Here is a 15,298-nt window from a genome sequence, read left to right on the forward strand (position 1 = left end):
CACCTACCACACTTTGGTGGTTGTCACCTGTCAGCACACTGAGATTTAAGATATACTTTGGGGTCTTGGAAATGTGAAATGATATCAGGTGGAAAATTTTTTGAGATTGCTTTTTTCAAATACTTAATCACTTTTGCCACAGACTGATTCTCTTATCAATAATTTAAAGTCAATGTTTTTCTGGATTCAGTCAGAAAGAACTAATATGTAATTAATTGCTTTAGGATTTTAATTGGATATGTATATGCATATGTACATATATGTTTCTAATTTTATTACCATATGATTCATTTATTTACTATCACTCATTCATTTATTCCTTCATTCATTTCAGGTATGCATTGAGATAGATAGAGATAATGTATATGAGAAATCTTTGAGACTTTGGAGAGCATGATGTGTTTAAGGACTGAAAGAAGATTGTTGTGACTCATATGAAGGGAGGAGAGTAGGGGGTGTTGAGGCTAAAAACAGGGGCAGAACACATCATAGAGGGACAGGCCACCATGTTAAAGTTTGAGGTTCCACTGGTGGGTGTTACTCAGGAAAGTGACACAGGACTGATTTCATAAAACAGGCAGTGGAGAGATAGGATTAAGATGGCGGAGTAGGAGGACGTGCACTCACTCCCTCTTGCAGGAGCACCAGAATTACAACTAACTACTGAACAATCATCAACAGAAAGACACTGGAACTCACCAAAAAAGACACCCCACATCCAGAGACAAAGGAGAAGCCGCAATGACACGGTAGGAGGGGCGCAATCGCGTTAAAATCAAATCCCATAAATGCTGGGTGGGTGACTCACAAGCTGGAGAACAGTTATACCGCAGAAGTCCACCCACTAAAGTGAGGGTTCTGAGCCCCACATCAGGCTTCCCAACCTGGGAGTCCAGCAACGGAAGGAGGAATCCCCAGAGAATCAGACTCTGAAAGCCAGCAGGATTTGATTGCAGGACCTCCACAGGACTTGTGGAAACAGACTCCACTCTTGGAGGGCACACAAAAAAATGTGCTCACCAGGACCCAGGGGGAAGGAGCAGTGACCACACAGGAGACTGAACCAGACCTACCTGCTAGTGTTGTCTGCAGAGGTGGGGGGGCAGCTGTGGCTCACCGAGGAGGCAGGGGCACTGGCAGCAGGGGTTTTGGGAAGTGCTTATTGGTGTGAGCCCTCCCAGAGTCCGCCATTAGCCCCACCAAAGAGCCTGCCGGCTCCAGCACTAGGTGGCCTCAGGCCAAACAACCAACAAGGTGTGAACACAGCCCCACCCATTAGCAGACAAGCAGATTAAAGTTTTACTGAGCTCAGCCCACCAAATCTGCCCACCAAATTGGATTAAAGCTTTACTGAGCTCCACCCACCCAGCCCAACCCAGCAGCAGCCCATCCCATCAGGAAGCACCCATGAGTCTCCTAGATAGCTTCCTCCACAAGAGGGCAGACAGCAGAATCAAGCAGTATCAGCAGTATTTCGTCGTGTGGAACTGAAAACCACAGCCACAGAAAGATAGAGAAAATGAAAAAGCAGAGGACTTTGTACCAGATGAAGGGACAGGAGAAAGCCCCAGAAAAACAACTAAATGAAGAGGAGATAGGCACCCTTCCAGGAAAAGAATTCAGAATAATGATGGTGAAGATGATCCAGGACTTTGAAAAAAGACTGGATGCAAAGATCAAAAAGTTTACCAAAGACCTAGAAGAATTAAAGAGCAAACAAACAGAGATATGCAACACAATAACGGAAATGAAAAATACACTAGAAGGAACCAATAGCAGATTAACCGAGGCAGAAGGGTGAATAAGTGAGCTGGAAGACAGAATGATTATACTCACTGATGTGGAAAAGAATAAAGAAAAAAGAATGAAAAGAACTGAAGACAGCCTAAGAGACCTCTGGGACAATGTTAAACGCACCAACATTCACATTATAGGGGTCCCAGAAGGAAACAAGAGAAAGAAAGGACCTGAGAAAATATTGGAAGAGATTCTAGTTGAAAACTTCCCTAACATGGGCAAGGAAAGAGCTACCCAAGTCCAGGAAGTGCAGAGACTCCCAGGCAGGATAAATTCAAGGAGAAACATGCCAAGACATATAGTAGTCAAGCTGACAAAAATGAAAGACAGAGAAATGTTATTAAAAGCAACAAGGGAAAAACGACAAATAACATACAAGGGAACTCCCATAAGGGTAACAGCTGATTTCTCAGCAGAAACTCTGCAGGCCAGAAGGGAGTGGCACGATATATTTCAAGTGATGAAAGGGAAGAACCTACAACCAAGAATACTCTACCCAGCAAGGATCTCATTCAGATTCGACGGAGAAATCAAAAGCTTTACAGACAAGCAACAGCTAAGAGAATTCAGCACCACCAAACCAGCCCTACAACAAATGCTAAAGGAACTTCTCTAAGCGGGAAACATAAGAGAAGAAAAGGACCTACAGAAACAAAAATAAAACAATTAAGAAAAGGATAATAGGAACATACATATTGATAATGACCTTGAATGTAAATGGACAAAATGCACCAACCAGAAGACACAGACTGGCTGAATGGACACAAAAACAAGAGCCATATATATGCTGTCTACAAGAGACCCACTTCAGACCTAGGGACACATACAGATGGAAAGTGAGGGGATGGAAAAAGATATTATATGCAAATGGAAATCAAAAGAAAGCTGGAGTATCAATACTCTTGTCAGATAAAATAGACTTTAAAATAAAAAATGTTACAAGTGACAAGAAAGGACATTACATAAAGATCAAGGGATCCATCCAAGAAGAGGAGGTAACAATTATAAATATATATGCACCCAATATAGGAACACCTCAGTACAGAAGGCAAATGCTAACAACTATGAAAGAGGAAATGCAAGGCAGAAATAGAGACACAGGTGTAGAGAACAAACACATGGACACCAAGTGGGGAGAGCAGGGAGGGTTGGGGGGGAATGAATTGGGAGATTGGGACACCAAATTGTACACTCTAAATATATGCTGTTTATTGTCTGTTAACTGTATCTCAATGAAAGTTCTTAAAAAAAAATAAAAAAATAAAACAGGCAGTGGTAGTGGAGAACGCCTGATGAATTCAAAAAATATTTGAGTAGAAAAGATTATTTATGTTGATCAGGTATGGATAATAAAGGGGAAAGAGGAGTCAAATATCACTTTCGTGTTCTCCCCTGGCAGCATGGAACCAGATGTACTGGAGAAAGGGCAGTATAAGACAGCGAAATAGAGAGTACCAGCAGTAGTTACATATATGGTGGCAAGTTTAGAATAGATGTTTAGACTGGAGACAGACTTGTCACCATATAGGAAGCAAATAAAGTCCTGGGAAGGGAAAATATCGCCATTGAGAGTCCTGGAGAGGAAATAGAAGAGGGCCCAGGTGGGATTCTGGAGCACCAGCACCATTGCCCTTAATGTATCATGTTTTCTCCATTGGTTTATGGCTTGAAGGCAGTTCCTTACTTCTCGTTGACTAAAAACTGTTTTGGCATTTATTATGGCTTTACAAATATTTGCTGAATAAAGGTGTAAATGAGAAGTGATATGTCAACCTAATGATACTATAAAAACAGTGATTTCAATGTTATTTTAGATACATAAAGCCCTAAACAGTCTGGTAATTTCTTTAGCTGTTATGAAGTATATAATACTTAAGAATTTATGCTGCAGTATTATTGAGGCAAAGGGCTAGAGGAATAAGATACAAGCAGGTATCAGGCGTGGACCAGCCCTCAGTTAGCTTTATGCTGTGATATAACCAACAAGATATAAAGGATAAAAGTGTAAATAAAATTACAAAATTGGATTTCTTTGGTTCCGAATCACTGTTAAACAATAGCGGGAGATGGTAGCGGGATTTCAAAAAGGGAAATATCAAGGTGGTTTTAATAAGTTTAAATCAATTTCATGGAGCTGAAGGAAGAAAAAGATTGAAGTTCTGTTTGTTTCCCAAAGCCCTTGGATTCTACCTGAAAAGCTCTCTCTGATGATCAACATAACCAATGGTGAAGAAGTGGCAGTGAAGCTAGAATCATGAAAGCTAGGTATCCCCCACTGCTGTACCAGAGCAAACTTTAAGATTCTACAAGGTGCGTTTGACATCCCACATATAAAGTAAGACAAAGATTGTAAGTGCTACTTATGGATCTCCTTCCATCCATTCTCCAAGACCTCTCCAATTTCTGTTCTAGAAGGCTCACAGTGAAAAATACTTGCATTAGCTGATCAGATGATCTGTAGGATTGCATATGTGTATACAAAGAGTTTAAGACACAGTAAGCCAGATAACTTCCTAATTGGTAGTGGGTGTCACTGTTATTCCGTACTGATTTTGGTTTAGCCAGAAAGAATGGAAATGACAGGACAAGGCAGTACATACTCTACAGAGCAGATAATAATCTCTCTGGCACTACCTGACAAACCAGCATCAGTGAACATCTTGGTATTGAGCAGAGTTTCATAGATGACATAGTATCATTAGGATGCATGCAGACAAATGTTAATAGAACCAGCCTGTCCTGGTGAAGGCTGCAAAAAAGAAACAAATAGGAAAAGATTAGTGGAAGATGTCTATTCCTGATGAAGTTTCATATAAATTCCTGCAGAATTTCCCATGTACTTAAACTATTATTATAGGCTATACTTTGAAAAAAGTCTGTATTACGTGTATCCGAGACAGCTATTCCACATTTTTTTTTTAAATTAATTTCTACTGGAGTATAGTTGCTTTACAATGTTGTGTTAGTTTCTATTGAACAGCAAAGTGAATCAGCTATATGTATACATATATCCCCTCTTTTCTGCATTTCCTTCCCATTTAGGTCACCACAGAGTACTGAGTTCCCCAAGCTATACAGCAGGTTCTCATTAGTTATCTATTTTATATAGTATCAATAGTGTATATATGTCAATCCCAGTCTCCCAATTCATCCTACCACCACCCCTTGATGTCCATACATTTGTTCTCTACATCTGTGTCTCTTTTTCTGTTTTGCAAATACAGTCATCTATACGATTTTTCTAGATTGCACATATATGCATTAATATATGATATTTGTTTTTCTCTTTCTGACTTACTTCACCCTGTATGACAGTCTCTAGGTCCATCCACATCTCTACAAATGACCCAATTTCGTTCTTTTTTATGGCTGAGTAATAGTCCATTGTACATATATACCACATCTTCTTTACCCATTCCTCTGTTGATGGACATTTAGCTTGCTTCCATGTCCTGGCTGTTATAAATAGTGCTGCAATGAACATTGGGGTGCATGTGTCTTTTTGAATTATGATTTTCTCTGGGTATGTGTGCACAGTAGTGGGATTGCTGCGTCCTATGGTAGTTCTATTTTTAGTTTTTTAAGGAACCTCCCTCCATCCTGTTTTCCATATCCACATTCTTTTCTGAACCCTGAACTACTGAGAGGCCCACATATTTGACTGGTTGATATTAAAGCACAAAACAGCACAGCAGACAGCCTTTTCCCATGGGTGGAGTCTGCAGGCCCAAACTCTCACAGATTTCTGTGCAGGAAAGAAGGAACAAAAGAAGCTGAACAGCTGATCAGAGCAACATTTGTTTCTCCCAGATCTGGAAATTGTTGTTTATATGTGCACCTGCCAGTGGTTGTGGACAACCATTTTTTGGTATAAGAACTTAATTTCCATATAAACTGACTCTGGGCAGCACTGGTGATGCTATATCCCAAATATTATTGTAGCTGTTGTAACTGTGAATATTAACTGAGAAAGTTAAACATGGTTCCATTTTTTTTGTCACATTTTTTCAAGTTTCAACTTTTAACTAAATTGACATATACAAATTGGTGGCGAGATTGTGCCTATGCAATTTTTTTTTTATGTGAAAGCCTGTGCTTTGCATTACTCTGCTTCGGAATCTCATTCAGAGGAACAGCATGAACAGTCTTCAACTATTGTTGTGATAGTTGTAAATGGTCAAAATTTGCATTCTTAGAATTTTTCCATCATGAGGTTTGCAAGTTATTCACTTAAAACATTCTTAAAATGGATGGCTTCTTGTTTGTAAGCCAGCTGATAAAGAAGCCACCAAAGATTCCTGTTTGTGAACATATGAAAATTCTCTCTGCTTACCTGTGTTATAAGTAATAGCCTCTAAAGTGAAGAATTAAGAAACATGCCATGGCTACTTAGGGTACCCTTAGTACTTTGGTTTAACTCTAATGGTCTTGGTATTTAAAAAACATATTTATCAAAGAAATTTAGTTACAACTGAACAGGTAAGTATGTTGCTTAAATAAATAGAATTATCATAAACAGCTATATGAGCTTTTTATTTTGAAAGGGAAGCTATTTTGTTTCCATGTTTCTTAAAAAACTAAGAATTGTTTCTAAAAAATTGCATGAGTTGATAAACGCTAAACAAAAGAAGGAATAACTATCAAAGAATAAGAACGACACTGAGGAAAGAATGAGCAGAACTTTGTAAAATGATGATAAGACGAGTTAATATATTTATGTGGAAATGTTCTGACTGGGCGTTTGGTATTAGAACAATAATATAAATATAATATACCTATATGTTGGCATGTATTTGAAATCTCAGGCAAATAGAGTCCAAATAAAGTTATGAGATCTGTTAAGATAATAGAATTTGTTTATAACTAATGCTAATGATACTGTTATCATCAACTTCCTTCTAACTTACATATCACTGCCCACCTGTTCTAAGTAATTTGTAAGGAATTTGCGTGTTCCTAGACAAGAAACGTTGTGAACAGTAATGATTCCGTTTCCTCATTGTTAAAATTGGTTGTTATTTTCTCCTTGTAAATTGATTATTTCTGATTATGGTAATACAGCAGCTATGGACAATACCCTTTCTTTCACATTCTGTGATGTGCAAGTGACTGGATCTTGTTGAAACTCAGCCCTAGTATTGTGTTACTATTATTGCTCCTGGGGAGGCTTATTAGCCTGTCACAGAAGATGTAAGAAAAATCCATCATTCTTTTTGGAATATGATGAGACTTTGTTACCCACAATGCAATTAATGTTAAACATAGAAAGAATGGCTACGATATGATTATGATTAGCCAGAGATGAGCTATTGTCCAAGTAACAGGAACAAATCCAGCAGGCCAGAGATGACCTACACAGAACCGTCAGTTTGCTGATTGCCATTTCTCTCTGAGTTTGATGAAATATTCATGCCTTTGCTCTCCTCTCTGCAAGCACTATTGATTTCTTGTATAAACGCTGCTATATTTAGTCTAGACAAATGGAATGTGGATTGCTGCTGAATAAATTGGATGAAAGACTGGGATCTTGCCTGCCGCTTTCTCTCAGTCTTGGGCAATTATTTATAATCAAGAGCAGTTTTTGTAAGTTGAGGGTGATTTTTCACAATTTAGTGATTAGTCTCTGAACAAAGGCAAGCAGTTAGACACAATCATTTCTGTTGGGATAGCAGGTTAAGAAGTCAAATTACCCTTTGAGGCTTACACTAGCTGCTTTGGAGAGTTCTGGGACTCTTTTTTTCCTTATCTTTTTTGTTTTTTTCTTAGGGGGGAGGGTGGTTTGATGGTTATAATTTATGGATAATAAGAATGCCAGCAGCAAGAAACCCCAGGGTCACTTGAAATTTTACACTTTGTCTTTATAGGGTTAAATTTGTTTTTTGGGATGTCCATGTAAAAACTGAGGCTTTAGTTTGGCTTTTTTAATGTAAAAATGAAATATATCATTAACAGCCATTGCTCTTGGTTGGAATAATGCCAACTCTATAAATTTATGCTCAAAAATCTCATGTTACTCCAGAGCCTTAATTGAAAATTATACATTGGACTCTCTGACCAAGAGATCTTACAGGCCATCTTCCTCAGTTCCAAACTTGTCACAATTAACATTGTTCCTTTCGCAAGTATCATGTTTTAGAGGATATTATCCAGGGCTTCCCTGGTGGCACAGTCGTTAAGAATCCACCTGCCAGTGCAGAGGGCACGAGTTTGATCCCTTGGCCAGGAAGATCCCACAAGCTGCAGAGCAACTAAGCCCGTGCGTCGCAACTACTGAGCCTGCACTCTAGAGCCCACAAGCCGCAACTACAGAGCCCATGTGCTGCAACTACTGAAGCCCGCGCACCTAGAGCCCGTACTCTAGAAGAGAAGCCACTGCAATGAGAAGCCTGTGCACCACGACAAAGAGTAGCCCCAACTCACCACAACTAGAGAAAGCCTGCGCGCAGCAACAAAGACCCAATGCAGCCAAAAAAAATAAAATTATTTAATTAAAAAAAAAAAAGATATTGTCCACCAAACCAAACTATGGTTTATTAATAAATTGTTTTCCCATTTTCATTAAGGTGACATATACAGTACCATCAGTGCAAGCTCTTCAGATCTATACATTGAAAAACCACCAGTGTCAGCAACCAAAATTAATACCAGTTCCCCCACTCCACCTCTTCATGCCGACACACACATGTGCCTGTACACACATATGCCTGGATGTACACACAATTCAGATGATAAGCAAGACATTAACGTTTCAGTTAGTGTTTGAAGCATTAACTTCTATAGGCAGTATTCTTGTTAGGCTTTCTTGACTTGCTGAAAATTGCTCTTAAATCCGCATGGAATATTAACTTTGTAGTTTCCAACCTGGAATCTGCAAATTTAAGTTACTCAGAGTAGGAGTCAGAGCATTAGATACAATTTGTAAAATTATGGAAGAGTAGAAGGGGGAAAATTATTCATATTTCCACCCAAAATACAACTTTCTTTTGTTCTGTATCTCACCAGTCTTTGCTAATAGAATTCAGAGACTGAAACCATTAAATCTCCAGTAGAGTATATGCTCTATGGGGGCTAGAATGTTTTTGTCTTTTTGTTTCACTACCAAACCCAAACATCCAGAATCAACTTGGAAATTTAAGGTTCTCAATAAATGTATATTGACTAAATTATATTTAAAGAGTTATCATAGGGTATCTGTCATTTTTATTATTGTTCTTTCATTTAATTTTGTAACAGCATTTTTCATGTTCCCATAAATATTATTTTTAATGATTGCATATTTTTCCATGAAATGGGTGTGACATATTTTACTAGACATTTCCTTTGTGATTTCAATTAAAATAATAATACTTCAGTAAACACTATGACATTGAACTATTTCTTCCTCTGTTAGAATTATCTCCTTAAGATATATTCCAAGAGTTGTCAAACCTGAATCAAACGGTAGATATATTTAATGCCTCATGATACGTATCACCAAATTGTGATATCACATATCACTTTTTCAAAAGTTTTAAAGCAACTGGCAGTACCACTTGCAATATATAATTGTCTACTTGGTCATATGTTTACCCTATACAAGGGAACGTTGTACCTACACATGTGCATATGTGTGAATCACATATATGATATTTAATAGTTAGAAAAGTGATGCCTTATTTTGATTTAAAATTTACATTGCTTTACTAGTGAAGGTGGATTTTTTTTTAAGTTGGCTATATTTCTTTGCTTTCTTGTTTTAAAAATTTTCTAGAAGTTCTAGTGTTTTTATTTTCTAATATTTAATAGAAATCATATACAATTTTATTTTCATAGTTGCTCCATATTTTTGTTTGGTGAGCCCCACAGTACTGATGATTTATTTTAATACACAGGAAATTTCCTTTCTTATATAATCTTTTTTTTTAAGTATTTATTGAGGGATTACTGTATGTTGTCACTCTTTGTGAATGAATTATCTCACTTAATCCTTTTAACAACTCTATGTTGTTACTGTTAATGGTAATTATCTCCATTTTACACATAAGGGAACTGAGACCCAGAGAACTTGAATAACACACTCAGGGTAACACAGTTACCCTGAAGGTAATACATCCTTTTAAAAGTTATGGGAATAGTCATTTAGATTTAGAGTAGAGGTTGAAAATTGGCAGCCTGCATGTCAAAGTCGATTTATAGAAGTATTTGTTTTTTGGGTTCCAGTAGTTTTTAAGTTTTTACAATTATTTTAAATTGAAAATTAGGTGACTTCTTTCTACACTGGGTCTTTATTTTCTTTCTACTCACCATTTGCCACATTTTAGCATGCAGATTTGCACTTTTTCTTTGCTAGGTCCAATAGCCCTACAAATACATTATTTTAAAAGCTTTACTTCTTAAGGAATATATGTTGGAGTATATCTTCTGACTCTGATTACAAACAAAAATGGTTGCAAGCGTACAAATTTAGTTGTGTTAGATGTTCTCTAATATAACGTGACATCTTTTCATCAATAGAGTTGCATTTTGTTGTCCTAAGTTGACTTACAGTTGGTCAGTGGTCCAGTAGAATAAGTTTTATGAACAACTTTGATGCCCATGAATCTTTGGAGTCATCTCTTTGAGAAAGGGAAATGTGGAAGATTTTACAGCCAAGTATAAATTGCTGGCTGAAGATTAGCATGTGGTTCATTTTAGCAAACCTGATATACAGAAGACCTTCTATCATCCTTGTGAAATAAAGGGCTAGATTTGTTGACGTAAAATTTGTGTAATGGGGTATAGTGTCTTTCACTTTTCATTTGTTTCCAAGTCAATGTGCTAATTTTCTATCCTCTATCACCCCTCCTTTTCCTTTCTGTCTCCAGTCGATGTGAAGTCAGAGGTTCCTGTGGGCCTGGAGCCCATCTCACCTTTAGACCTAAGGACAGACCTCAGGATGATGATGCCCGTGGTGGACCCTGTAGTCCGTGAGAAGCAACTGCAGCAGGAGTTACTCCTCATCCAGCAACAGCAGCAAATCCAGAAGCAGCTCTTGATTGCAGAGTTTCAGAAACAGCATGAGAACTTGACACGGCAGCACCAGGCTCAGCTTCAGGAGCACATCAAGGTAGCAAATGTTTCTTTGTCTCTGACCATTGACTCAGGGAGCCTGCACCATAATATGGGCATAAGAGGGAGCACTGAGGGAATGTTTCACTGTGAAAAGATATAGATGCATGGCTGGGAGGAAACTGGTTGTACTAGTGAAAACCTTGGGTAAGTAAAAGAAATCCCGGCAAAAAACCTGCTTTGCTTCTTGGAAAGGAGCCTCTACCACTCTTTTATCCTTTAGTTTACAGCATCAATGGTAGGGAATAGTAACTTCCCACCCTTTTTAAGATTCTATTCTACATAATTTTGTCCATTTACCCCATCTACTCTCCATCAAGAAGAACCATGAGCCTTATATTTCTAAGAACAAATGTATGGATACCAAGGGAGAAAGGAGGTGGGGTGGTGGGAGGAATTGGGAGATTGGAGTTGACACATATACACTACTGATACTATGTATAAATAGATAACTAATGAGAACATACTGTATGGCACAGGGAACTCTACTTAATGCGCTGTGGTGACAAATGGGAACGAAATCCAAAAAAAAGAGGGGATATATGTATATGTATAGCTGTACTGTAGAAACTAATACAACATTGTAAATCAACTATACTCCAATAAAAATTAATTTAAAAAAAAGAATCTGCATATACTATTTACTGGAGAGGATAAATTAATCACTTTATGTGAAGAGGGAGACTTTTTTAAATTTTTTATTTTTGTCTTTGGTCTATAAGTAGATGTTCTGAGTATTCCCTGATCTTCCTTATGGAAAAGACCTCATAATGTATACATTCAAAATAATAACATAAGAAAAGCTCAACAGAATTATATATGAAAAAACTGGTACAGATATTTTCAATGTTTTTATTTAAGCCTAATAGACTAGATAAGAATTTATTGAAAGAATTTGGAAGTTGACAATTTGAGACCCAAGTTGTTTAAATTATTCTAAGAGAAATATGTCCATATCCCAGAATTTTTTGTGATGGACTGTTTTATTATCAGATCATTCTAGATGTGTCCGTGTATCTCTTTATTCTCTTATATCCTCAGAAATATTACTTCAGCTTTATTCGTAAGATGTCTTTTGACTTCTTGACAAAGATATTTAAAAGAAAGCTATTTTGGTCTGACTTAGTAGATGTTTAATTTGAATTTATTATGACAGTAATATAAAGCAGCATATATTTATAATAAGAAGTCCGTTTTTAGGTGCAGTGCCTTCAAACATGACTTAAAAATATGTTAATTTATTAATACAATAAAGTATATGTTATATTATTTCATATTTTATTATATTGTATTATAGGCACTTAATCTTTTACTCCCTTGCATATCAAGTACAAGCACCTTTATGAGGTTAATATAGATAATGAATCTATGTTAATATAAAATAATTTTACCACATTGATATTACAGTGTCTGAGAAGGTAAAAATGCTTTTTTTTCCTATGCTCCTTGTTTAATAATATTTCCCTAGCTGGAAGGCACATTTTATCTTATTTTCAAAAAAAGGCTCTTTGATCCCTGATATAAAATGTAGTATTTTTTTCCTTTAACTAATGAACTTGACTAAAAGAGCTCTTACAATTACTGATCTATAAGATACCTTAAAAATGAGTGAGGATTTTGTTTTAAGTCCCATATGGAATCATGACTATATTTTGCAGCATAGGAAAACTTCATTTAGTTTATAGACTTATTTTTGAATGATTCGGGAACATTATTTCCGTTTGACCTTTGAAACAATAACATTGATGTCTAGATTCCTTTCTTCATTCATTCTAGGCATGCTAAGATGGCAATAACAAATGAGTAAAATTTATATTGTTCACCATACTTTAAGATTTAAGTTACTCTCTGGTTTGTTTTGCTGTGGTGTGCAAGTCATGTTGCCCTGAATATAGGGCAATACTGATAAATTACAGCTTTAGGTACATCTTTTCATTTGTGTTTAATGCCTTTTGTAGTTGTAAAGATCAGTATAAAATTTTTTAAAGTAATTAATTGTTTCATTTTACTGAAAAGTTAATAGTAGCAAATAGGTAATTGTTACCTTGCCCCAAACAGGGTAGCATATAGCAGGTTTACTGATGTCTGGAAAATATTGAAAAAGGGGAGGGAGAAAAATGATTCTGAGATAGCTAAAAGAAAAAAGCTTTTGGAATGATTTTTCCAGAGTAATAAGTTGCTTTTTCAGAAACTAAAGACATACTTAAAATTTCCTTTTAAGTTTAGGAAGATTTTTTTTTTTAAATCTTTTTAAATTTTTAAATGTTTTAAAATTTTTTTAATTTTATTGTTTTATATTTTTTTATGGATAGGGCTAAAAGTTGATGCTTTTAACATTCATTTAGATTTTAGCAACATTTTTATGAGGAAGACAGCGTAATGCTTTACTTACATTAGTGTTTTGAATCTGGCTTCTATAATCAACATCTGTTGAATTAGATGCTGTTATCTCAGTTTTCCACCTGGTAATCTGAGGCAGAGAGAAACACTGTCACTTGCCCAAGGCCACACAGCCAGTAAGTGGGTGCTCCAGGATTTGTAATCTTGCCTTGACTGCCTCCAAAGCTACTACTTCATTCTGCCTCTGTCTTGAACTGGCACATCTGAAACTGGAGGTGTAGAGTTTTGATTCTTTTTTTTTTAACCTCATTCCTGCGATCTTGGGTAATGAATAGTAGCTGTGGAAATTAAATTGTGTGCTTTTCTAGATTCCTAAAAGAGATTAATATTCAATTCCACTGGGGCTTTGGGAGAAGCAATAAATTAATTTGGCCAACCCCAATATTTAAGGCAAAGTTTGAGCAGAATTATAAAAATTTTCAGTTAAAATGGAGTATCTAAAAACACTATTAAGAGACTGGCGGATCAGATCCAATGCCAAAGATCGCAATATGAAAGGTAACCAGAAATGCTTCTAATAACCATGTCCTTCTGGGATGAGTAAAGCTATCATGTTTGAGATGCAGGGCTGGCTTCCTGTTGCTCCACAGTGACTGTGATGCCATTCCACATAACATTTAATTTTTGTTCTGTTACTTTGCAGTGTAAATTTCAGAATTTTAAGCACCTGTCTCATATAAGCAGGAAATTACACTAACTTCATTAGTATTAAGAGTTTAAAATAGTAATAATAAGCAAAATTAGTATTGTTCAAACTTACAACCTAAATTTCATATGCAATTATGAATGTGATGCATGAGGCAGATTATTTCTCTGTCTTATATATGAGGAACCAATGCTCTGAGTAGCTTGGTAAATTGTCTAGATCGCGTGTCTAGTTATGTCAGAGCCTAGTAGAACTCTATCTTGAGTTATTCCACAGTGGGCACATTTATGATTATTCCTAGATACCTATTTCTCAGCCTGAAAAAATTGATCTCTCAAAATGATTATTAAGAATGCTTTATATTCATGTTGTACATTATTTGGAAGTGAATTCAAGGGATTCAGACAGCCAAACAAAAGTACATCAAAGTATAGTCTTATGGAAGTGATTTCTTCTTGACCAGGCTTTAATATGAAGGGTTTTGTGTGCTGAGTGAACTAATTAGACTTTGCTATTTTGAAAGAAGAGCGTGTTATAGAGATTGCATTCATCTATTGAAAACCTTCTCTGTGAAATTTTTAGCCTTCATTTTATTTCACATAGATTTCCCTCAAATTAACTCATATCTCACTATTCTATTCAGTTTATGTTCACACCATTTCTCAGGATAAGAAGTGAAGATTTCAATTGTTATGTTGCAAGGGACTTGGTAAAATAGACTTCTGGGAAGTTCCTGCCTTTCTTTGCCTGTATCATATATTTCAGATGCACAAAGAAAAGTTACTCAAGGAACTGAAGATCTGAGTGAATTTGGTAATATTCTGATAGGACGGTATAGGTGATGAAGCTGCCTAAAAACTTGCTTGTTAATGACATTAAGGCCATTTATGGCATTAGTTGCTTGTCTTTAGATTTCAATAATATACCAAAAAATGGGTAAAATGTAAAGTAAATACAAAAAATTTCCAAAAGCTCATACATTTCAGTTTCGGTCATTGATGACTGTGAAGACTAAAGAAATTGCACACTCTCATGTCTTTCTCTTCTCGCAAGTTGCAACAGGAACTACTAGCCATAAAACAGCAACAAGAACTGCTAGAAAAGGAGCAGAAACTGGAGCAGCAGAGGCAAGAACAGGAAGTAGAGAGGCACCGCAGAGAACAGCAGCTTCCTCCTCTCAGAGGCAAAGATAGAGGACGAGAAAGTAAGAGGCACCAGGGTAAAAGATGGATCTCTTCCCTCATCTTTAGCTGATCGTCATTCAGAAAGGAGCCTGATAAAGAGTGGAATTAAACTTGTCAAAATTGTCTGTGTTTAAGTAAAAGAATAAATTATGGACCTAAATGTAAAGCTTTTACATTCACGTAT

The 15,298-nt window shown here is 36.5% G+C and overlaps 1 protein-coding gene and 1 pseudogene across 4 annotated transcripts in view; both read left to right on the forward strand.

Moving 5' to 3' along the window:
- HDAC9 (histone deacetylase 9) overlaps nt 1-15,298 on the forward strand; it is a 719,791-nt gene that overhangs the window by 283,567 nt on the left and 420,926 nt on the right. For 3 of the 4 annotated variants that reach the window (XM_057730709.1, XM_057730710.1, XM_057730712.1), the window contains exons 3-4: nt 10,641-10,882; nt 14,984-15,134. In XM_057730709.1, coding sequence (XP_057586692.1) covers nt 10,641-10,882; nt 14,984-15,134 — 393 coding nt within the window. The remainder of the gene's footprint in view (nt 1-10,640; nt 10,883-14,983; nt 15,135-15,298) is intronic. The other variant, XM_057730713.1, reaches the window with a different exon arrangement.
- On the forward strand, nt 4,005-4,724 carry LOC130851099 (casein kinase I-like; annotated as a pseudogene).

The sequence above is a fragment of the Hippopotamus amphibius genome, chromosome 4 (assembly GCF_030028045.1).
Source record: "Hippopotamus amphibius kiboko isolate mHipAmp2 chromosome 4, mHipAmp2.hap2, whole genome shotgun sequence".
Classification (NCBI taxonomy): Eukaryota; Metazoa; Chordata; class Mammalia; order Artiodactyla; family Hippopotamidae; genus Hippopotamus; species Hippopotamus amphibius.